Source organism: Danio rerio, chromosome 10 (genome assembly GCF_052040795.2).
Source record: "Danio rerio strain M-AB ecotype USA chromosome 10, GRCz13ab, whole genome shotgun sequence".
NCBI classification, from domain to species: domain Eukaryota; kingdom Metazoa; phylum Chordata; class Actinopteri; order Cypriniformes; family Danionidae; genus Danio; species Danio rerio.
Window position 1 is genome coordinate 47,710,645 of NC_141030.1, and position 25,856 is coordinate 47,736,500.

The 25,856-nt window shown below is 37.1% G+C and overlaps 1 protein-coding gene and 2 long non-coding RNA genes across 4 annotated transcripts; 1 reads left to right on the plus strand and 2 right to left on the minus strand.

The window, feature by feature from the left end:
* The first annotated feature begins 3,854 nt into the window (after window positions 1-3,854).
* On the plus strand, window positions 3,855-18,065 carry nr2f1b (nuclear receptor subfamily 2, group F, member 1b). The gene is given in 3 exon segments (NM_200592.1): window positions 3,855-4,509; window positions 9,554-10,081; window positions 16,478-18,065. Coding segments are annotated over 3 exon segments (1,170 nt in total). The 5' UTR covers window positions 3,855-4,142; the 3' UTR covers window positions 16,753-18,065.
* Window positions 5,845-8,774, minus strand: LOC147842213 (uncharacterized). Its single transcript, XR_015501565.1, has 6 exons — window positions 8,538-8,774; window positions 8,104-8,219; window positions 7,055-7,181; window positions 6,793-6,878; window positions 6,450-6,492; window positions 5,845-6,352 (listed from the first exon to the last, which is right to left on the minus strand). It is a non-coding gene; the product is annotated as an uncharacterized LOC147842213 (long non-coding RNA).
* LOC141376478 (uncharacterized) lies at window positions 16,215-23,478 on the minus strand. Of its 2 annotated transcripts, XR_015501598.1 has the most exons (3): window positions 23,300-23,478; window positions 19,879-20,291; window positions 16,215-16,662 (listed from the first exon to the last, which is right to left on the minus strand). It is a non-coding gene; the product is annotated as an uncharacterized LOC141376478 (long non-coding RNA). The 2 variants fall into 2 exon arrangements; XR_015501597.1 differs by lacking the exon at window positions 23,300-23,478 and having other exon boundaries at window positions 19,879-20,479.
* Window positions 23,479-25,856: the final 2,378 nt, after the last annotated feature.

Sequence of the window (25,856 nt, forward strand, 5' to 3'; positions counted from 1 at the left end):
TACTATAGTTTTTGTGTTCATTTTGTGTAAATTTATTTGTATCACATTTTTGTATTTAATGTTGTATGGTTATTACATGTATGAATTCATTGTTTAACTACATACACTCTTAAAATGCTGGGTTGTTGTTGAATTTTGTTGGGTCAAATATGACTGTTGGATAAAAAGGTTGAATTTAAATTAAACTGAAAAATATTACAACAACCCAGTGTTTTGTGTGTGCTAATGTTTATTTATCATAATAAACAATGTTTAAATGTTTTAAAATGTTATTATTTACATTATTTAATTTAGATGTTTACATTATTTATTAGAGCTTATTTTATCACTTCACATTTTTATGCATTTTCTCCAAACATTTTCACTGACTCTCAAGCACTCTTTTGCAGCACCTTGTAAAAAATGTAATTCATAAGAGCAAATAAAAATATCAATGACCAAAGGCATTAGAACAACTCAAAACATTTGACATCTGTGCAGATGAAGTAAAATTAGCTAAGTAAATATGCCTAAATATCATTCTAGCACATTGGTTTGAGAGTACTGACCTTTCTTTTGACCTCTGACCCTGGGCTCTGTCCTTGTCTTTGCTCATTGTATCGCTTTGACCCTTTAACCTGCGGCTGCTGCAACCTGTTCACAATCATGGGCGCTCCTCCAGTCACATGACCGCGCTCCATCTCGAGACTCGAGTTTGAACAACAACAAAAAAAATAAATCTCAAAGCACAACTCTGACCCTTGAACTCACTGAATTATGCATGAGAAGCGGAGTTGCTGCTGGAAGTGCAATCGCTGGTATACTAACAATCTTGATACCTGTTTCTGTAAACACTAGCTGTATTATTATGTATTATTAATGCATAATATTATTTGTATTAATGCCATTAGTATTACTATGCACGTGTATTATTTAATATATTTTTAAAACAAACATTTTTTATATTACTCACAGTGCTTTCATACCACTAATTGTGATTAATTGCATCCAAAATAAAGGTTTGTATTTACATGTGCATGCATATTTAAAGGGCTGCACAGTGGTGCTAGGTAGCACTGTCGCCACACATCAAGAAGGTCGCTGGTTTGAATCCTTTCTGGGTCATTTGGCATTTCTGTGTGGAGTTTGCATGTTCTCCCTGTCTTGGCATGGGTTTCCTCTGGGTGCTCTGGTTTCCCCCACAGTCCAAACAAATGCGCTATAGGGGAATTTAAGTAAATTGGCTGTAGTGTATGAGTGGGAATGCAAGACTGTATGGGTGTTTCCCAGAAATGGGTTGCAGCTAGAAGGGCATCCACTGCGAAAAAAACATAAGTTGGCTGGAAAAATTGGTAGTTCATTCCGCTGTGGCGAGCCCAGATTAAAAAAGGGAATAAGCTGAAAAGAAAATGAATGAATGAATAATTAAATACAAATATGAAACACATAAACTTTTCAGATATCATCTTTATTTTTAGATATTATTTGTATCGGAGATAAATATATCTTTCTTGTCTAAATATATATATATTTATAAATAATATATATAAAAAATACACTTTAAAAACTGCTGGGTTGTCATAAACTAGTGTTGGGTCAAATATGGACAAACATAACATTTTGTTAATTTTTCATTTAAATTAAAATGAAAATGAAATAATCCACATAACCCAAATTTGGGTATCAATAACCCAATAGAGTGCATTATTCATTAGTTTTTCTTTGGCTTAGTCCCTTTATTCATCAGGGATTGCCACAGAGGAATGAACCGCCAAATATTCCAGCATATGCTTTACACAGTGGATGCCCTTCCAGCTGCAACCCAGTACTAGTGTAACCCCGTCGGTCCAACACCACCCAACCTGCTCCGAGTTGGTATCGAACCGAAGACCTTCCGCATGAAAGACGGTTGCTCTAACAAGGAGGCTAAAGACCGTGACCTGTAGCGTTTGTTGCTAGAGCACCTTTAGAGGTCAGAGGAGTGAGGTTTACCTGCACAGCACTTATTAGCTGGCCTCCGTTACACTAGGAAACACCCATACACACTTATTCACACACACACATATTTGTTCTTGTGAAAAGTTGGGACATTACATAGGCTTCCATTCATTTTATACTGTCCAAACCGTATATTATATTGCCCTCACCCCACCCCTAAACCCAACCATCACAGGAGACTGTGTGCAGCTTTACTCTCTGATTAAACTCATCCTGTGGGATTTATAAGCATTTTGAGAAATGAGGACGTCACCAATGTCCTCATATTTCACCTCCTTTTTGTAATACCTGTGTCATACCCATGTCATTATACAGATTTGTGTCCTGATATATGTCACAAAAACACGTACACACACATACACACACACACACACACACACACACACACACACACACACACACACACACACACACTATGGCCAATTTAGTTCAATTCCCCTATAAAGCATGTGTTTGGACTGTGGGGGAAACCCACGCCAACACGGGGAGAACATGCAAACTCCACAAAGAAATGTCAACTTAAACCAACTTAACCACTAAGCCACCGTGCCGCCTAAAGTGAAAATAAATATACTAATTGCTTTCTTTTGACACTAGGCGGCGCGCGGTATATTTTCCCACACGTGTGTGCTCATCTTCAGATTAAACCTGCTCTACTTGCAAAAACTGATCAAGATTTGATAGCAGGCAGAACCAATCAAGCACAAAGGCAATGGTAAAGATATAAAAGCACAACCAACCTTCAATCACATTCATCCAATCCGGAGAGAAGCAATACAAAAGCATTAAAGCAGTGGCGTAGCGCAAAATGCGGAGGCCCCCCTGCAGGGATCGCTGACGGGGCCCCCTGATGAGGGTGGGGGGGAATACGTCATACGTCCATTTGCATATCACTGACGTCATCACGTTCTACCGTTTCTGTTTAACAGCCTATGGTTAATAAAGGGGTATTTATAATTGCACTACACTTTATATAAGCATGTTTATTTAACTAAATTTATTGCTGTTTGAATACAGTATATCATTACAGATGTGTAACGTTAGTGAATGTGCAGTAATCTCTCATATGAAATAAACTCAGACAAGTTCAGAAACTGTCACTAAAATATCTGTGATTGTGAACAAGAAAAGAATAAACGGTCCAATTAAATTGTTAAAATAAAGTAGAAGTAGATCGGTTTGACTGTACAAGGGAAATACCTTCACACTGCCTGTGCTAAATCATTTGTCGTCGGTACGCAGAGGGGTGATCTGCTCTCGGGCTGCAGGTGGGAGAAGCTGCTGTACGAGGACTGACTGGGCCGCCTGTCAGTGCTGTGAGGCGGGGGAGGGACTGGCGGCATCACACGCAGCTCGTTGAGAAGAGTAGGGACGCTACAGTATGGAAAAATGACAGTCTAAAAAAATCTCCAATAACACACAAAAAAGTCGCTAGGGGGGTCTGAAAAGTCGCTAAATCTAGTGACAAAGTCGCTAAGTTGGCAACATTGGCGGCAAGCAATCAGAATGAAGTAGTCCACCGCTTGAGAGGTGTTCAGAGAACACAGACGTGTGAACTTTGGTTCCGACCACAGTTGTTCCCAACAGTTTATTGAAAATCGCGACGACTCGGGGCCCCCTAATCACGCGGGGCCCCCCCGCGGTGCGTGCCCTGCGGGCCCGTCCGCTACGCCACTGCATTAAAGTCTCATGTGTGTCATGAGAAAGCCTCTGGAACTGCATCCTGAAGGATATGTGAGCTAAATGACCAATCAAACGAGCTTCCGAGCTTAAAGGAGCCGCCCACTTCTGCGCTTTACTACCTGATGGGCTCCATTATAACACACACACACACACACACACACACACACACCATTCAAAAGACCACCAGTGAAGCGCGCGCGTGAGAAGAACACAGAGTAAAGTGCGGTCATGTACATCTCCATCATGCCGAAAAGAGTTGAGTTTTCACGGATGCTCCAAATAAATCTGTTATAGTCAGCAATCCTCCACTCATGCTCCTGTCAATCATGCCGACAGCGCGGTATCTGTACTCCCATTGGATCTGATTCATCTGGGGTTTCCGATCGTCCCTTTTACGCACGGAGTTGCTTCAAATCGCGCGTTTAGGGAAATGCGTGGATAAAACCGGCTTTCTTGGTTAATTCGCGTAAAAGATTCCAGCCATGGCCATGGTGGTGAGCGCGTGGAGAGATCCGCAGGAGGAGCTGGCAGCGGTGGATGATCAGAGCGCGGCCGGGAGAGAGCACCTCCAGCACCGGCACTCGCCGAAGTCCGCGGAGGAAAAAGCGCAGATCGCGGCGCAAAACCAGCAGCACGTCGAGTGTGTGGTGTGCGGGGATAAATCCAGCGGGAAGCACTACGGACAGTTCACCTGCGAGGGATGCAAAAGTTTCTTCAAGCGAAGTGTCCGGCGGAATTTATCGTACACGTGCCGCGCCAACAGAAGCTGCCCGGTGGATCAGCACCACCGCAACCAGTGCCAGTACTGCCGCCTGAAGAAGTGCCTGAAAGTGGGCATGAGACGCGAAGGTGAGTACATCTTGTGTGGGGGAAATCTGCATTTATGCAACCTGCGATAATTACCGATAAAGTCATAAAATGGTAGAAATAAACAAAAATAAGCGGATGATTTTCAATCAATATTTACAATGATTTATTTGGAAACATTTTAATTTTTAAATACCTAAACTTATTCATCATACTTGGAAAAAAATATTATAGTCATTTGTAGTTAGTCTTTTGAATTATACTATGGTAAAGTACTTGAATTAATAAGGTTTGATTGTTCTATAGTTGGTAACAACAACTGTTGTAAAATAAACAACACAATGCTGTATTTTTTTACAAAAATAGAAAATATTGTACCAGCAAAATTAAGTTTACTTTAGTAAACACTAATATTATATATCTAATTATTCTATGCTCAATTCTATGCTGCAGTCAGGGGCGGATTTAACCAATAAGCGAGGTAAGCAGCAGCTTAGGGCCCAAGGAAATCTGGGGGCCCTCAATAAATATCTAAAGTTAAAAATTATACCTATAAACTAAATATAACTTTGTTTTCTACCATATTTTATTAATTTTTTTGTTGAGAGTTAAACTAATACAATTTTAACGTAATTAAATATTTAGTATACAATCAAATAGCCTATACGTTAATAGTATTATATTAATGTAATATGTAATAATAATAATATTACCAAATAAAATATCCATCATGGAGCAGTCCGGCAGTCAAATTTATATTTAAAAAAAATATTATTTTTAGTTGTAAATTCATTTTGAGAAAATTAATCACTTATAATGACATTGCATTAGTTTAAAATGCCGAAAAAAAATATTGAGAGAAAAAAAAAACAGCAATATAAATAAAAAATTAAATAAAAGTAGAGAGGGTGCATTTCAGGACTTTAGCCCACGCTGGAATTGCTTTGGGCCTCAAAATCACTAAATCCCCCCTGGCTGCAGCATACATTTGAGTGTTGTAAATACTATAATATATGCAGCAAAATACACTTTATTAGGTTAAATATAATACGCTATAGTAGGCTAAATTACTAGCATTTTTCATGTGTGACACATCTTATGGAACAACATTATACACAGCAAAATATGGGGACCCAAAACAACTCTATGGGTGTTAATTTCAACACTTTGAAAGTGTCTCATGGGGTCCACTCAAAACAGACTTAAATCAACACTTTCAAAAGGGTTGGCACATTGACACCGAAGTAAGGGTTAATTTTAACTCAGGGCAGAGTTAAAAAATGTAACTATATTTAACACCACCTGGTGTAATATATTGTTATTTTATTCAACTCTCTTGAGTGTAAATATGGTAAAAAAGGTCAAATAGACTGTAAATTACAAAATAAAAAACATTTTATTTGAAAACATTCACAACTTCAACAATTCATTCAATTTTTAAAATGCAACAATGTCAAATATGCTTTAAATGTTTTATTAGTACAGACAGTATCAACAAAATATGATGTCCAAACTTGATGTTTCATCAGAGCAATTTGAAAGTTCAATATATCGTCACTCATAGTTTTCTTCTGAACTCATAGTTTTCTTCTGAAAATACATTTTAAACAACTTGGCGTGCAAATCTTTCACTTCGGGTGTTTCCTTGGTCCTCCATATCAAACACAGCAGTTTTAATGAAGGTATAAATGCTGTAAACTTGTGTGAAAACAAACTGGAGCTAGGAAATCTCATCAAGCATGTCCTGTGAAAGATGTGCTTCCCAGCCACAGGATGACCTTTTTATCCATGACGATGTAGTAGCTGCTGATCGCTCGTCTGGTGGTTCCTGATGCACGGATATAGGGTGATGCTCATCTAAGAACTCTTCAAGACTCCAGCATGACTAAGAAAAATGTTTGAAAACAAATTGCAATCAAATTCTATGATATATTTAAAAGAACATTTAAAGTAAATAAAACTTTCAAGAAATCTAAACTCACCTTTTGAAAATCTTCATGATGATCCACAACTTGACTCTCCCAGCTGGTTGAGGTGACAGGATATGGAAAAGTAGAAAAAACACATATATCACTGTTGGATCTCCAAAAACAATTAGGTTAACCACTATGACTAGAACTGGAAAAACAGGCAGCTGTCTGTCCAGAATCTTGAATTTAACACAACACTTGGAGCAAAATTTAGAGGAGCTTAAAATCTTTTATATCATTTAGTGATGCTGATTTCCCCAAAATATTGGCCACAGTGTAAAAAATATTCATAAACTTACAGTTTTCTATAAGCATGTGCGTGCGTGTGTGTGTGTGTGTGTGCGTGTTTCTTTACCAGATTCAACTTGTTAGGCCCTTTCAGGTCCAGTATTGACGCCACCTTTCCTGGAGTCTAGCAGATGTTTCAGGTCCAAATATAATCTAAAATATTAGGATAAGAAGAAGAGGAAAAGTGCAGAGCAAAGAGCAAAACATTATTTAAGTAACAGTTCACCCACAATACAAAACTTATCACCGTCATGTCATTTGTTATTCTTTAATGCTCTAATACCCTCTCAGCTTATTGTGAAACAAATACAGAACTTTATCAAACATACCTTCATTATTATCACCACATATGACCAAGAAGGTGTGCTTGGTCATTTCACCAACTCTGGAAATACACCATCCGTCTCTAATCAGCCACCGTCACAGGGTCTTGTGTTATTGTATAGAGAACTTTGGCTGTTAAAAAACAACAACACATTAGTATCTAACACATATGCATAACCTTCAGATAAAAACAGAGAGATGAACATCACAAAGTATGCCTCACACATTTTCACATATCTTTTGATTCAGATGTTGATTATTGATAATAAATCTACAAATCAAACCTGTATCATCATTAGGCTGCTCAAATATGAATCAGTTGATTAATTTTACAGACAGGTGGCTTTTTACAACGCACTAATAAAACGGAAATGTTGTGTACAGTACATGCTAAGTTTAGCCTATAGTTTTAAGCACAATATCATGCGGGAGAAAAAGCTTGACTAAGATGTTCCTGACTACAGAAATAGCCTAACTTACTAACGTCAGACATCCTGAGTTGGGAAAAGTCATTTTCGGGGGATACGGAGTTGATGTGCGGGAGGTAGCGGGAGAGATGAGTACCTAAAGAGCAATGGGATGAGTTGCGCGCGACGTACCTGAAGAGCTGGGAGGGATGCGGTGGAGAGGGGCGTGCAAAGTGTTTAATGACCGGGCGGGAGACGCGCGATTTCCGGGAGATTATCATTCATTTGCGGGCATCTACTTGGGCATCTGGGAGTCTCTGTGCATTTGCGGGATAACGTTAACGTTAGTCCCGCAACTTCCGGGAGACTTCTGTAACGTTAAATGTCTGATAAAGTTCAAACGCGGTCATTTAAAGACATTAATGTTAACATTCCGACTTTAATGGTTGTCAACACTTAATATAATTCAAGCGTACGTTATCACACGAGTCTAAGTTATGGACTAACGGTATATGGACGGCCATGAATGAACCAGTTTAAAAGGGCCGCGGTGTTTAAAATAACCAAATTAACGTACATGAATAACAAACAATCATTTGTTTCAGTCAGGAAGCCTTTTACAAGTAAGCATATGTTAATTTACTCACCAGATATGTTTTAGAAACTCTCCAGAGCTTATGGAAACCGTCCTGTGTTGCCGTTAGCAGCATCCGGGCAGAGTAGGCTAACGTTAGGCTGCTCCGGGGATTCCCTCGCTAGTTTGCTTGGAATTAAAGGAGAAGTGTCGATTTTATTTTACAAATGGGTAACAATGCACAAAATGGCATTAAGCGTGACAGAAATGTGTTGAACATGTACATTTGATGTTTTTATGCACTATGTATGCGTGAGCATATATAAAAACATTCTTGAAAAGAAGTCAATTAATGCAGTTAAGCTAGATACACAAACGACTATGAATGAACCGCAGAAGTTTAAAATTTTCACTCCATTCTAAAGTTATTAACTTAACAATATGTTTACAACTGTATATCCTTAAAGAAAGTCAGTAAAATACCAACATTTAGGTAGTTTGACTCACCAGTTGCTGTTTTAAACCTCAGATGGAAAATGGCGTCTGGAAAATTCTTCAGTGACTGGGGCTGCATGAATTCCCGGATGTTGGAAATAACACCACCAAGTGTTGAAAAGATAACTCCTTGATTTCGCACTGAATAAAATCAATTCTAACTCTTATTATATTCATTTATCAAAATCTAACTCTTTAACGTCAACACTTTACTCTCAAATGCTTCAACACCGAGAATTTAACTCTGATGAATTTGCTGTGTAGCTTATACAACTTGAAGCTCAAGTCAATTAAAAATGTATTAAAAACGTTTCTATAAAAATTCTATTTTAGTTATTTTCAGACAGCATTGTTGATATAAAGCATTACAAGAGCTTTCTTTAAACGTCTTGAACGATCTTATCATGTTCAACTAATTTTACACTTGCAGATAAGGTGTAAACAGAGTGTTCTAGCAGATAATACTAAAGACAGTAGATAAGATTGCACATTTATTAACCTTTTTGATATTTAATAATAAGTTAAAATGTTCAAATAATGCATCAAACATTATAAGAGAGCATTAGAATGCACTTCCCTTCAGTCTTGTTTTTATATAACATATTACACTTGTAATTAATGGGTAAAGACAGATAATATATGCAGATGAGAGATCAAATTAAATGTAGTGCATGCATTCACATTTCTTTCAATATTTAATAACAGATTTCATAGATAGATAGATAGATAGATAGATAGATAGATAGATAGATAGATAGATAGATAGATAGATAGATAGATAGATAGAGTAAATTTTGTTTGTATTGTCTTTTCAATAATTAATATCATATTTCGTGTAAAAATGCATTCTTTCGTCTTTGTTTTCAGAAACTTGCAATTAAGACAGACAGACAGACAGACAGACAGATAGACAGATAGATAGATAGATAGATAGATAGATAGATAGATAGATAGATAGATAGATAGATAGATAAATATTGTTTGTATATATATGCACATTTCTTCTCCATCTCTCTGTGTTCTGATAGCGGTTCAGCGAGGCAGAATGCCACCGAACCAGCCGAACCCGAGCCATTACGCGCTGACCAACGGAGATCACCTGAACGGCCAGTGCTATTTATCCGGATACATATCGCTTCTCCTCCGGGCCGAGCCCTATCCAGCCTCGAGATACGGCAACCAGTGCATGCAGTCCGGCAACATCATGGGCATAGAGAACATCTGCGAGCTGGCGGCCCGTCTGCTCTTCAGCGCGGTGGAGTGGGCCAGGAACATCCCGTTCTTCCCCGATCTGCAAATCACGGATCAGGTGTCTCTGCTCAGACTCACCTGGAGCGAGTTGTTCGTGCTGAACGCCGCGCAGAGCTCTATGCCGCTGCACGTGGCCCCTCTGCTGGCCGCCGCAGGCCTGCACGCGTCGCCGATGTCCGCGGACCGAGTCGTGGCCTTCATGGATCATATTCGCTTCTTCCAGGAGCAGGTGGAGAAACTGAAGGCCCTGCAGGTGGACTCCGCCGAATACAGCTGTGCCAAAGCCATAGTGCTGTTCACCTCAGGTAGGCCCGAGCTGTTGCAGATTCAGGGGGTAGTTCACTCAAATGTAAACTGTCATTCATTTAGACTATGCACCATTGACTTGTTATTGAGGTAAAGTTGGTTTTATATTCGCACATTCAGTCTTTCTCATAATAATATAATCTCAAAATTTTTTAATTAAAAATGTAATTAAAATGTTTAATTTAATTAATTAAATAAAAAATTTTAATCAATTGCAAATTCTAAATAGTGAAATCATATTAGCAGCCAGCAACCATCAAAGTCCCACAGTGTTCATAGTCAATTAAATAGTGCTAATGTTGTTTTAAAGTCATACTTGCATGTAATTTCAGTCCGGATATTCAAAGCACAATGGTAAACAATGTATGGAGTAGTCATTGAACGATTGTGCAAATATAAAACCAACTTCACCTCAACTGACTTGTTTTGAAAACAGTTTGAGTTTCTTTACTCTGTTGAACACAAAAACACATTTTGAATAACGTTGGAAGCCTCTAACAAGCGCTAGTTCACTCAAATTTAAATTAAATTATTATTTAAAGTAGTCTACAGTATACGCACCCTTGACTTTTTCCAAACCGGCTTGAGTTTCTTTATTCTGTTGAACACAAAAGAAGATATTTTGAGTAATGTTGGAAGCTTCTAACTGAGGGGTGCCCGAAGGGGTGTCCTGCAGAGTTTAGCTTATAGGGGAATTACCAACCTACACATGACGTCACACGGATTCAACTGTGCATACTGGTTGCAAAACAAAAAAGACCGGTTGCAATAGCAAACATGTTGTGTTGTGCCAAATCGAAAGTCCAAAAATAGAAAGCGTAACTTTTACCGTACACCACACTGCTTTTAATGCCAACCGCAGACGTCTTTAGCTAACAGCCATCAGAAGAGCTCAATGGAGTGAGGACCTAATTAAAAATGCTGGACTCTGCAGTTCTCATGTTATATCAGGTAAGTTCACGCTATGCTGAATCACACACATCACTCGATTTTGATTTCAGCAATGATTTCAGCAGAAACAGTTCAATATGGTGAATTAAACTGCGGACACTTAATGCTCAGAATGAAATGTGAAAGTATAAGTTCACACACCCTGCCGTACAGGTGCAGTTGGCTGTCAGAATGAAGTTGTTTTGCTTGCTGATGATGACACAGGGCTTGTACAGCTCTGTCTTCTTTCCTTGTTTTTGGCTAGGCAGAACCTCGGATTTTAGCACTACAAAGTTTTGAAGCATTATTTCTTGCACATGACCACAAAGAACAACATTGTTGGCATCCAAAGACTTGTAGGCCTTTAACTTCTCTCTTGTATAATCTCTTGGAGTTTCAGTGAGATTGTATATTTGGGGCTGGATGCTTGGTCATTTCGTCTTATCCAATATCCATTGGGAGGGTGCCATCGCAAATGGACCTGTCAGATGAACGCTGCTCACTTTAACATTAATTCTGCTGATTAACTGGGTGCATTTTATATTCGCACATCAGTACATTTTCTTTATAATTATATAATTTCAGAATAATCAGTATTATTTGCAAATTCTAAACAGGGAAACAATCTTGGCAGCCAATGACTATCAAAGTGCACTATTGATTAAATCACACTGAACTGAGCTAAACTGAACTGAACTTAAGCACTAAAAACTGCACCACACTGTTCCAGTTACTGTAACCATTTATGTGAAGCTGCTTTGACACAATCTACATTGTAAAAGCGCTATACAAATAAAGCTGAATTGAATTGAACTATTGTTCACAGTCAATTAAATAGTTATGTTGTTTTGAAGTCACATTTACATGCAAATTCAGGCTGAGTATTCAAAATAGTGTGATGAACAATATAAGGACTGTGTCACTGTTCAAAACTGAATGAATGTGCGAATATAAAACAAATTTCACCTCAATAAAAGTTCAATTTATATCCACACGTTCATTAACAGTCATGATATTATTAAGGGGAATGTGTGAATTTAAAACCAACCTTTCCCCAATGTTTAGCTCCAACTCCCTTTAACACACCTCCTTGAAAACTACAGCTAAAGCTTGATTAGCTGATTCATGTGTGTCTAACTGGGGTTGGAACTAAACTCTGCAGGACATCCAGCACCGAGGCTGATTTAAGGGATAGTTCCCTCAAATAGGGTGTATGCCGAGCTAGTGTTTTTCCCATACTGATAAACATCCGGTGACCTGTTATTGTGAACTTTTTTCCATTTGATACGGTTTCTTTTACAGCATCGATGTTGTAATGTCATTAAAATACATTCAGTTAAATAAACTTTAGCATTTATTTAGTTGCTCAAGCGTACAACGAGTCAAAAAGTTGTTTACTCGCACGCGCCCGTCAGAATCGGCAGGCTAACACAGAAGCTTCATTGAATATACTGGGGTAAAATAAATGCTTATATTATAAAGATATGGCGGGGGGAATGTAATTTAATGCAGCGCTTCTTGTACAATCTGACACCCACTTTAAATCGGATATCACTCAGCTGGTAGAGATCGCTGATTTTTAAAGAAAACAGACCTTAAACGCACCGGATTTTGCATTGGCATTCAATTTGCCGGAAGCGCTTAACCCAGGTTACTGGCAAATTAAAAGTCCCATTAGCATGCTTCGGCATATACCCCATTTAAAGCCTGTTGTCATTTATAATATACTTTGCACACTTGATTTATTCCAAAAAACTTTAGGTTGGTTTATTCTGTTGGTACAAATGAAGATGTTTTTCACCTTTTATTAGGAGATAGTGGAGGACAGAGAGGAAAGCATTGGAAACAGAGAGAGAGGAAGGGATCCGCATATGACCTTGAGCCAGGAATTGAACTCAGGTCGCCATGAGCACCACAGTGCTAAGGTGCACTTAACCACGCGCAACTAAGAGAGAATATTTTGAGTAATGTTGGTAACCTCTAATCCACGGGTTCTAGAGGGCTGGTGTCCTGTAGAGTTTTGCTCCAATTGCCTCCACACACCTGCTTTGCAGTGTCTAGTATACCTAAACAGCTTGATCCGCTAATTCAGGTGTGTCTAACTGGGGTTGAACTAAACTCTGTAGGACAGGGGTGTCCAAACTTGGTCCTGGAGGGCCGGTGTTCTGCATATTTTAGTTCCAATCCCAATTAAACACACCTAAACCAGCTAATCAAGCTCTTTCGATGTACTAGAAATTTCCAGGGAAGTGTGTTGAAGCAAGTTGGAGCTTAACTATGCTGGACACCGGGCCTCCAGGACTGTGTTTGGACACCCCTGCTGAAGGACATTGACCCTCCAGGACCAAGTTTGGGCACCCCTGCTCTAACCAATGACATCTTCAGGGGAAACACTAATAATGGGGTGTCATTGACTTCTATAGGATTTGGTTTTCTTCTATAGATGTGTTATCATTGGCTTCCAAAATGCTGTAAAATATTTTCTTTTGTGTTCAACAGAATTAAGAACATGGTTTGGAACAACCCTGCAAGCATTTGTGTGTCCGTGCATGCGTGTGTTTAAAAGAAGTCTAATAGACATATAAAGATAGACAGCTTGGCTAAAGCAAGGCTAAATCTGGGCTGTCAGTGAAGATCTAATAAACATATAAACCAGACTAGTCATTAAATAAACGAATGAATGACTATACATGGGATTTATGCCAGATCTGTGTTTTTAGTAATAGTTTTAAGATATGCTTAAACATTTATTAGATTTATTTATTTTATTAGCCTTGTTTTAGCTAAGCTGTCTGTATTTAGATTTAGATCCATTAGACTCTATTAGGTCTATTAGATCTGTTAAACTTACTTGGTGGGAAATCAAAGGTGAGTAAATTGTGACAGAGACTTCTTTTGGTGAACTAATTAACAAGCTATTCTGCAACTAATTTACAACAGGAAGTAAATGTGCTAGACCTCCGATTGATTAGCTGCTTTTATGAAAATCAAGAACAACTAATTACTGTAAACTGGCTAAGCTGTTTGCAATAGAAATCATCATATTTATTATTTTCATAATGCATGCAAACGCAACACGTTACACCAGCATAAAAAATAAATGGACGTGAATGAGACCGGAAGTCTCCAACGATCAAGTAGCCGCGCCCACTCTTCAGATAAAAACAACGTGGTTAAAATGATCCTATTTGTTCCGCGATGTTTGTTTTGAACAATGAACCAATAATCTGTCAAGTGCCATCTGTGCACAACAGATTAAATATGTGTAGGGGTTTTAAATGGTTTCAGGTTAATCTTGTAAAATGGCATCATAGGGCTACTTAATAAACCAATATTAGCATAAAAATAAACTGAATCATTGAATTAAGTTGTTTGATAAGTGCACGTGTCTTATTTTAATTATCGTGTTTTAGTTTTAAACCTGTTTAAAACCTTTAGGTTACCATTAAAAATTAGGGCAAATTTATTTAAATTAAAGATCAAAACTTTTGATTAACATTTAAATGACGCTTATATATTTTGATAAATTAGTAGTATGTTTTTCTAACAACATTTAAGTAACCAAAGTTTGATTCAAAGTTTTTATGAGGTATGCTAACATATTTGAGGTGGTTACAATAGCAACAGGCTCTTCTAGTGCTTTTTAAACTAGGTCATTGTATAAATTAGCTATATACTTCAATAAGTTGTACTTTTCATTGTATCATAAATAAATATATCGCGAAATAATTTGGGGTCTTTTTAAATATTAAGCTGGCATTTGCTAGCAGTGCCATTTTTTTCTGAGTAAATGTTAGATTATATCTTCAAAATATAATTAAAGTCCCACGGTGGTCAAACTTTCTAAACTGTCTCGCTAGTGTAATGACAGAAAAAAAGGGTTTTAAAAACATTACAGGCTGTTCTGCATATTTAAATGGAGTGCTGTGCATTTCAATGAATTCTCGTTGGTTCTACCTTTCCTAAGCTTTTATAAACAACTTAGCTTTTAATTCGTTCGGTTAATTCATTGTGTCCATACACAGGCTATCCTCCATCTCATCGTAATTAGCCTAATTGGAAATTAATGCACAAGGTAAATGTGTTTAACGTGGCTAATTAATGCAAATGGAAGTAGGCCGATGCTTTAAAATTTAATTGAATTATACTTTTTTTAGAAAATACATTTCAAATGCTTAAAATAATATTACCCTATATTTCTTACTTAAATATTACAGTCACCAGAGGTTTTTGTGCAGTTTTATAGACATTTTTAAATATGCAAGTTTAACCCTATAAGTTCAAGTCAATTTTGACCCAACAATACAAATATTTTTACACCACAAAAACTACACACTTTAACAAACACACACTTACACGCACACACTCACTTACACGCACTTTACTAAACTTGTTAAAAAGGTTGTAAACAATTTATTTTATGGGCTAAATTTAAACAAACAAATAAAGTTGAACATTACAACATTTAAGTTGTTTGTTTACATTCAACACATTTAAATTATTTGCAAGAATTTTGCAGGCATCATTTTTTCAGTGTGCTTAAAACAACACAATTCTTGATTTTTGTTCGGGATAAAGCCTAATTGTTTTATGTTCAATCCACTTAAATTTGTAAGAACGAATGAGTTAACGCAATTCCTTCATGTCGTCCCAACACAAATCGATTGTGTGGTATAGCAGTTTAGCATAAAAACACACCCTCCAATGTAGTCAGAAACGAGTGTTGTCCACTGAGTAAACACCGATGAGGGAACACCTGCACATTCACAGTTTGTGAAGATGAGCTTGCTTCTTCATGCAAAATAGATTTAGCTTTAGAGTAAAGTCGGGTCTTTTTTACCCGACGCAGAGCAAACGGTGTATTTATACAGAATAATACAACCGTATTAGCATTAAAATACACCCTTAGTCAAAAATGAGTGTTGGCTACTGATGACATTTCATAGATTCATATAGGCCTACTTTGTGATGAAGATAAGCTTGTTTCTTCTTGCAAAACAGATTTGAAATTAAAGTGTGCACCTTTATTTTAGAGGTTTAATCAAGGCGGTTATTTTTATGAGACAACAGTATAGGGTTAATAGCGGCATTCACGGTCTTTCTCCTTCATTTGCACATTTTAGATTTTTTTAAATTCAACTTATACCACAATTAACAAAAATACATTTTACTCAAGCTATTTTGTAAATATTTGGCTACTTCTCCATTTTGAGCACAACCTCTTTATGAATCCACACAATTTATTCAATATATTTGACATTCTTATTAAATTCGACATGCAAAATATTCTCACTTTAAATAAACTCTTAAAAGCTTGCACCACATCTCGACAAACTTTACCCTCTATCCGTTTTCTTGTTTTTTTTACACAGATGCATGCGATGCACCTTCTCACTTTAATTAAACTAAAAAACTTCACCACACATTTCGACAAACTGATTTCTTTTCGTATTATTTGCACACAGATGCATGCGGCCTTTCAGACATCCCGCACATTGAAGGTCTCCAGGAGAAATCTCAATGTGCCCTGGAGGAGTATGTGCGGAGTCAGTACCCGAACCAGCCCACCCGCTTCGGCAAACTGCTGCTCCGGCTCCCGGCGCTCCGCATGGTCTCCTCCTCCGTCATTGAACAGCTTTTCTTCGTTCGGCTGGTGGGAAAAACACCCATTGAGACGCTCATCAGGGATATGCTGCTATCTGGGAGCAGTTTCAACTGGCCCTACATGCCTATTCAATAACATTTGGTGAGCATTTACAGACTCTAAAGAAAACTAAACAGGCAAGGACGACGCAGAAAGTCGGACTCTCTTAACATCACACTGTAAAAAAATCCACGGTTTCCGTATTTTAAGTGTTTATTGCTTTTTATGGATTTGTATAAGGTCTTTGCTACCCCAGCAAGCATCTTTGTTCTTAAAAGATGTCTAATAGACGTCTAAACATAGTCGTATTGGCTAAAACAAAGCTAAATTTGGGCTGTCAGACGTCCAAGAATAAGCCAAAACTAATCATCAAATAAAACCGGGATAACAGAAATAATGACTACAAATATAAAGTCTGTCTAATCTGTCTATTTGACGACTAGTCTAGTTTTGGGCTATTTTTAGATGTCTATTAGATTTTCACCGACAAGTTTAGCCTTTGTTTAAGCCAAGCTGTCTACGTTTAGATGTCTATTAGACGTCTGTTAAACACAAAATGGTTTGCTGCGACTTTTGATGTTGAAAGTTCAACCCTACAGTTCAACAAAGTGACTTTTATTGACATTTTAGTAGTTTGGAAAAAATATCTAGAAGTAATATAGAGAGAAATAATTCTGTAAAATGAAATAAAATGTACTGGCAGTAAATTAGGCTATAAGGTATTTAGCCCACCAACCCAGACAATACAGCACTGCAAACTATTAAAGAGGTTCATGAAAGTCACTTTTTGAGCTTTTGAATGTTAAAAATTGTTGGAGGAAAGATCAAGATCCCAATTCAAAAGCATAAATAAACAAGGAAAGTAAAATAAAATAAAAACATGAAACACAAAATACGAAAAACTGCTAATTTACGGATTTTCTTTTACAGTGCAGGTTACAAAAATGTGACAATGTGAATTTATCTTTGCTCTTTTTGTCCTTGCTTTTAACAGTCAATCATGATTTGTGTCTTATATAACCTTTATTTCTTCTGCATTGTAATGATCCGTTTAAAATGTTTTAAATCAAAATGCAAAATGTCTTAATTTAGTTAGTTAGCTAATATGTTTTAACGGAGGGAACCAAATCACCATTATTGAAGTTTCCCTAAAGAAATACACAAGTTTTGTTTTTAACCGAAGCGGAGACAATGGATTTAACGATTATTTATTTTGCTGTATTTATTTTCCTGCTCATCGACCTCATGAACACGTGATCTAAACAATCAACACAGCACTTAAGGTTATGCATATTGGTGTATACTTTACAGTATTTTCCACTTCGATCCTGCAGGTTGATTATTTGGGGCTGTTGGATTTTATGTACGATGCAACATTTGATTAAACAATTAATCATTCCATGCGTAAATGTGATTTGTTTCTTCCTTTTGTAATAAAGTTTTCATAACTTTGAGATAAAGCCTTTCTCGTGAAGCGCTTTCACTTATTTTGTTTAAAATGTTTTGAAGAACTGAATGCAAATAATTGCATCTAAAACGATACTTTTATTACATACTGCTAATATTAATTACATGAACATTTCTTTAGACAAAAATGACGCAGTCATGCCAAAAATAATCACAAGAAGCGGATAAAAGCGGCCTTATAAAACCTTGGTATTATGTAAAAGTCACTAAAATCGGTGCTTTTCAGATATCTGGGTATTGCATTCATTAAATATATCTTGAAAAAGTTTAGTTTAAATCGATCAAGAAGCAGAAATGGTAAAAAGCCATTTGTTGTTGGTCTAATACATTAAATATCCGTTGATGTTATTTATTTCTTAAATATGTGCTTAATCGATATGTGTCCATGACCTTATGTCTTATGAAAAAAGATAAACAGTTATGTCAGAAATGTTTTATCTGAACAGACAAAAGGGCAGATTTTAATTGACAGGGCGATGATAACCGGGACAGGTGAGCTGTGTTGGTGTCAGTAAAGCGCGGTGATCTTATCACATCAATCAGATCAGCCTACAAATAAACGAGATTAATTGTAATTGGCTCTAAAGTTTGTGCCATTTCTTTAGTCGGTGGTTCAGGTCTCATTTGATGCAGCTTGCAAATATATGCATCTTTTGTTTATGATATTCGAATATAATTCTGAAAACTTATAGGAATTGTTTGCTTGAGACTTTTTTCTGATCACATTTTCGTGCATTTGTTTCAAATTATTTCAAGTTGCTAATGATGATTACACTTTTGTTTTTCTGGAAACATTAACCCTCATTCAGCAACAAGAATGACAAAATCATCCGAAAATCCATCAAAATAAAATGGGAATTATGCAAATGTAGATTATCTTAGAAAGAAGTTAATCATAGAAAGACAGCATCTTCATAAATAGATTCCAGTATCTCTTTGTAAGGATTAGCCCACAATAAATCGATCAAATTTATATGACCACTATAGCTGCTCTAATTATAATGCCTCTATGAGTCTACTGGTATTATTGTATTTAAATCAAAACCACTGCTATAGTACTTGATCTTTTAAAACTTTTTTTAGTCAAGGGCGTAGATTTGCTTTTGGTATTGGTGTGGACTTAATTCACCAAGCATATGTTCTGCACTTAAAAAACGCGAAGAAATAAAATACAATTAGTAATAAAAGAGACATTAAATCAACCATGTCTTATGGTGCAAAAGTAAATTTACATGATTTTACTTTGACAAGGAGTGAATGCAGACTTGGAAAATGGGAGGCATTTTACACAATAACCATTATAACAATTTAAGTAGGCCTATAGTAAAAATAAATAAATAAATAAATAATCCCACATTTGACCCAACCTTGGGTTAACAAAACCCATCAAACAGTGAATCCTTTAAATAATTTGCGGGACAGTATAGCGTTAAAAAAAAACTCTGCATTCGGTAGGCCTATGTTGTAAAATTAATCAGCCCTATAGATAAAGGATGTTAGGCTGAGGTGCTGAGGTAAAGATGGTTCAGAGATTAATAATAGCCTATAATTTCAAAAAAGATATTTTTACTCATTTTAAACAAATCATATTAGCTCCCAATAACTTTCAAAGTAGCCTACAACATTCAAAGTCAATTAAATAGTGCTAATGTTGTTTTGAAGTCATACTTTAGGCAGAAAATTCAAAGTAGCATGGTAAACAATATAGGGACCGTCACAAGTTGTAGATATGTGCGAATATAAAATCAACTGTACCTCAGGACGTTTTTAGGCATATATAGTCCTTGCTGTCAGTGTGTTGTCAATTTAATCAGCTCCACTATATAAAGACAACACACTGGCAGCTCCCCAGGTGTAGAGCTGAAACCTGGCGTGTGTTCCTCCGTGTTTCTGACAGCCAGAGTCTCCAGTTATTGCGTCCTTCTGTGAACCCGTGACCTGCGGATATCTCCTCATGTGTGGATCCATCCTCCCGCTCATACGTGGATCATGAACTCTTGGCATCTCCGGTGAATTTCTGACACCGTGCCCGGTTATCCGTGACCCCGCTGGTCTCTGGGGATTCGCGAGCAGAAGCGGAGCGCGGAATAAAGCACAGGCTGGTCCGCGGGGGATTCAAGATGGCCACGAGGAGTATTTTTATGTTGGAAGTATCATAGAGAACGTGCCTGGATCAAGGGTACAGCTGTTAGAGGAAACAAGTTAGTGCGGGAATGCAAACACAAGATACGTGAGAATAAAAGAGTGCTGAGGTAGCTTATTTCTGACCGCTAATGTATTATTTACAAAGCGTGTTATAGCTGTCAGCTAAAGGTCAGAAAGCCCGCACATAGACTGATAACATAGATTAGCATCCACGCTGAAGTTGGAAGCGCGAATTTAAAGTTTTATTTTACAATGTCGATGCACTAATAATAATACAAATTGTGCCTTTCTTACACACAAAGCACACTTTTTTTAATTATGTTTTTTTAGGGGTTTTTCACCTTTTATTGGGATAGAATAGTGGAGGACAGACATGAAAACATTAGGATCAGAGAGAGGAGAAGGGTGCGCTTAGGACCTCGAGTCTGGAATCGAACTCGGGTCGCCGGGAGCAACATGGTGCTATATGTCGGCGCACTTAACCACTAGGCTATTGGCACCGATGCAAAATGCACTTTTAACTGAAATGGAATATTGAGTTGTGGGCGGGGATTACTCTTTAAGCATCATTCCAGCATACATATATTGCATACGGCCCTGAGCATGCGTCATACCGCCGCCATATTTCTACAGTGCTCCCAGGACAAAAGTCATACCGCACTTAGTCAAGACCAAGCTAATCTGCTGGACGTTTGCACAGCAAGAAAACTAAGCATAAAGGCATAACATAGGTAGGATTTCATTGTTTAAGATTTTATGTTGCTAAACAAGTGTTATTGATGATAATACTTTTACTGCACTAACCATGAGTCAGTAAAATTAACAGTAAAATTCAGGCAACCACTGCTGACAGTTTTGTTTTATTGTAAATTTTACTGATTTTTTTTCAGTGCCCCATCCAACTTAATTACAGTAGGCTACTTTATTGTGCCAAAATAGGCACATTCTGACTTTCGCATCTTTATTGTTGTCATTATAGCGATCATTCTGATCAGTGGGTTTTTAAAGGTCATGCAGGCATGTAAACATGGGCAGGCTAAAAACATTGGTGTAAAACATTTTAAATGAATGAAATACAGTAATTTACCATACAAGTTTTGACATTTATTTTACGATTTAAACAGCATTTTAACAGTAAAATTCAGGCGACCACAGCTGCTAGTTTTTTTTATTGTAACTTTTATGGATTTTTTAGCGCACCATTCAACTTAAATACAGTACTTTATTGTACTGAAGTTGGCACATTCGGACTTTAGCATTTTTTTTTTGTTGTCATTATAACCCCCATTCTTGGTTTCAATGGGTTTTTAAAGGTCATGCGGGAGTGTAAATATGGGCCGGCCAAAAACATTGGTGTAAAACATTTTAAATGAATGAAATACGGTAGTTTATCATAAAAGTTTTGAAATTTCTTCTTATGGTTTCCATATATTTTAACAGTACAACCAAAGAAACCACAGCTGTCAGTTTAGTATTGTAAACTTTACATTTTTTAGTGCACCATTCAATTTAAATACAGTACTTTTTTGTAGTGAAGCAGGCACAGTGAGCTTTTAGTGTCTTGTTGTCATTATAGCTATCATTCTTGGTGTCGATGGGTTTTTAAAGCGCATGTAAATTTGGGCAGTCCCCAAACATCAGTATATAACATATATAAGTTATGTGATAATAAAACATAAATAATAAAAAATTGTAATATCAAGGCAACCACAGCTGCCAGTTTTTATTTATTTATTATTATTAACTTAAATACAGTACTTTACTGTACTGAAGTTGGCACATTCAGACTTTAGTGTCTTTATTATTGTCATTATAGCTATCATTATTGGTGTCAATGGTTTTCTGAGTCAAGCAAGCATGTAAATATAGGATACCCCAAAACATTGATGTATAACACATTAAATTAATGAAATATGGTACCATAAAAGTTTGAGTAAACTTCTACTGTATTTTACTGTACTGTAACATCTTTATTGTTGTCACTATAGTGATCATTCTTGGTGTCAATGGGTTTTTAAAAGTCATGCGGGCTTGTAAAGGGTAACCCCAAATTGAATGAAATACGGTTGTTTACTATAAATATGTTTACATTTTTTGGTTTATACAGTATTTTAACAGTAAAATTCAGTCATCAAAGCTATCGTTGTTGGTGTTAATGGGTTTTTAAAAGTCACGCAAGAATATAAATATATTAAGCACCAAAAACATTTGTATATAACGCATTAAATAATAAAATACAGTAATTTACCATAAAAGTTTTTTAAATTATGTTTCATACAGTATTGTAATGGTAAAATTGAGGCAGTCACAGCGGCCAGTTCTTTTATTAGAACATTTTACCATTATTCTTTTACAGTGCACCCTTCAACTTAAATACAGTACTTTATTGTACTGAAGTTGGCACGTTCAGACTTTAGCATCTTTATTGTTGTCATTATAGCGATCATTCTTGGTGTCAGTGGGTTTTTAAAGGTCATGCGAGCATGTAAACATGGGCAGTCCCGCTGAAGACCTTGCTGTCATGGCCAGCATTAAAGTCTTACTGGATTTAGCTGGATTATCAACCTGTGAAGACGGTATAGAGCAGACATACCAGGAATGGGGGTTTACAGTGCAATCTGGAGACGAGAGGGATGTCTAAACGAATCAAGCTAACAGCACACGTCACCTATAAGATACTGGTAATGGACAATAGGATTTCTGCTGGGGGAAATTTTAAAGGAACCTGAAAGCCTGGTTTAAAACTTTAACGCAGTCTCTATTGTATTCATTGGCTGGCTTAATTAGCTCACTTGCAGAATCCAGGTACTACGTTGTAAGTGGATTTGAAGTCCCTAGTAGGATGCTAGATTAGATTCACAGCCAATTGACCTGTGAGAATAACTCGTACATCCAGTTCAGTTCCTGGATGTGAAGATTAATCCAGTTATTGTATGCAGAATTGTGAATCTGATGGAGATTTTTATTCATTAGGATGCATGCAATTGTATGTAAGTGACATTAAAGACTTGTAATGTCATATATGCACTACCTGACAAAGGTCTTGTGGTGGATCCCGGTTGTAAGAGCAACAAATAACTTGACTTCTAGTTGATCATAAAGTGAAGGTGGATTTCTCTTCTGAATCATCTGTTGATCTGCATCCCAATCATCACCAATACTGCAGAAGACCTACTGGAACCAGCATGGACCAAGATTCTCATAGAAATCAGTCAAGTTTGGTAAAGGACAAAATTTGGGGTTGTATTCAGTATGGGGGCGTGCGAGAGATCTGCAACATCAACAGCCTGAGGTATCAAGATATCTGTGCTGCCCATTACATTACAAACCACAGGAGAGGGACAATTCTCCAGCAGGATAGCGCTCCTCATACTTCAGCCTCCACATCAAAGCTCCTGAAAGCAAAGAAGATCAAGATGCTGCAGGATTGGCCAGCCCAGTTACCAGACATAAACATTATTAAGCATGTCTGGGGTAAGATGAAGGAGGAGGCATTGAAGATGAACACAGAATCTTGATAAACTAGATTATTACTTATTACTAGGAGTAATGATGCTGTAAATGCAGCTTTACATCACAGAAATATATTTAATTTTATAATATATTCAAATAGAACTTCACTATTTTAACTGTAAAATATTACTTATTTTATATTGTTATATTATTACAATAAAAAAATTATTATTCATATTTTTTATAATTTATTCATAATTTTAAGAGTTCACACTTAGGTGGTGATTGATAATAAAAGCTTGTTTGGCATGCTGTCACAGGAGAGAGCCCTAAGCTTATGAGATTCTCGAGCCCGGGGCTCCCTCCCGTTTGCAGGGCAAGAGGGGAGTTTGAGCTCAGGTAGATCTCGATAAACTCCCCTTGCTTAATTCTAGCTAAATAATGGATGTGGATGACCGAGGACAGGTGTACTCGATAAGAGCTTGACTATGGGATCAATTTGTGTGTTCAATTTACTTAGGGTGCGTGATATTTGGACTGGGAGGAACCCGGGGAAAACCCATGCGAGCACAGGGAGAACAAGCAAAACTTTGCACAGAAACATCTTCAAGATGAAGATATTGAGATAAGGAAACTCTGGTTATTTATAGTGAGTTACGATTCATCTGATTGTATAATCGATCATGAGCTGATGCTGGAACAGCTGAAAACAATCATAAGCACGTGATCCTCTCGAAATTAGTTCATTATAAACTTCACTTATTATTATCATCATTCATTCATTTTCCTTCACTTAGTCCCTTTATTTATGAGGGGTCCCAATAGTGGAATGAACTGCCAACTTATTCATCATATGTTTTACGCAGCGAATGCCCTTCTAGCTGCAACCCAGTACCGGGAAACACCCACACACACTCATTTACACACACATACATTACGGCCAACTTATTTAATCAATTCCTCTAGCCAGAGGAAACCCACGCCAACACGGGGAGAACATGCAAACTCCACACAAATGCCAACTGACCCACCCGGGACTCAAACCAGCGACCTTCTTGCTCTGAGGCCACTGAGCCATCGTGCCACCCTAATTCAAACTATAAAGTATAATGGAAATGTGTTTGTTTTATTAGCACAAATTACAGATCAATGTCCAGTCGGCACCTCAACAGGCAAGTTCAACATTCCCAGTTTAACCCAGAAAAGCCTGACCTGTTGACAGAATATAAATGTTAATACATTCAAATTGAACAAATAAATAAAATACTAAATATATTTTATTTATTTATTATATTAATTAATATTTTTGTTAATATAAGTTTCGCATTAAATGCATAGAATTAACGAAATCCACAGGTAAAGGATACTAATGCTTGTGCTGTTGATTTGCCACCAAAGTGATGTCACTTCCTGATAGATGATGTCATACATTTTTTGCTACTTAAGCTTAGAACCAAAACATAATGACATATTTCCAAATGACTGCCATCCTTAAATTGATAAATGCCATATTTTACCCACTATAAGAAACCTAATGTAAATGTATTTGTCTTGATGGTGCAAGTGTGAGATCAGTATATCATGTCCTGACCTCAGATCAGGAACTCACCAACAGCACAATCCCAGTTTACCCAGCGAAGCTCTAACTGTGTGTGATCATCGGTGTGTGAAGTTGGCATGTACTGCTAATAAGTGTTGTTGGGAGGCTCTGTTCACTGATCTCCCTCTATAGTAATCCTGCTAATGAAGTAAACATGGATTTTCCCCGTAATGCGCATAGAACATCGGCTGTAATCCGCTCCAGACGGCCTGAGGAGCAAACAATCCACAAAACATCACAATCAATCAGGGTCCAGTTACCTGTGCTGCTCACACCAGTATGTATGTGTGTGTGTATATATATATATATATATATATATATATATATATATATATATATATATATATATATATGTCATCATATATCAGCTACACGTCATCTCTAGGACCAGTCATCCAGAGACATGGATTCTCCTACCACTGCTATGCTGATGATATCCAGCTATACCTCTCTTCATCCTGATGATCCCTCGGTTCCAGCTCGCATCTCAGCCTGCCTGTTGGACATTTCACACTGGATGAAAGATCATCATCTC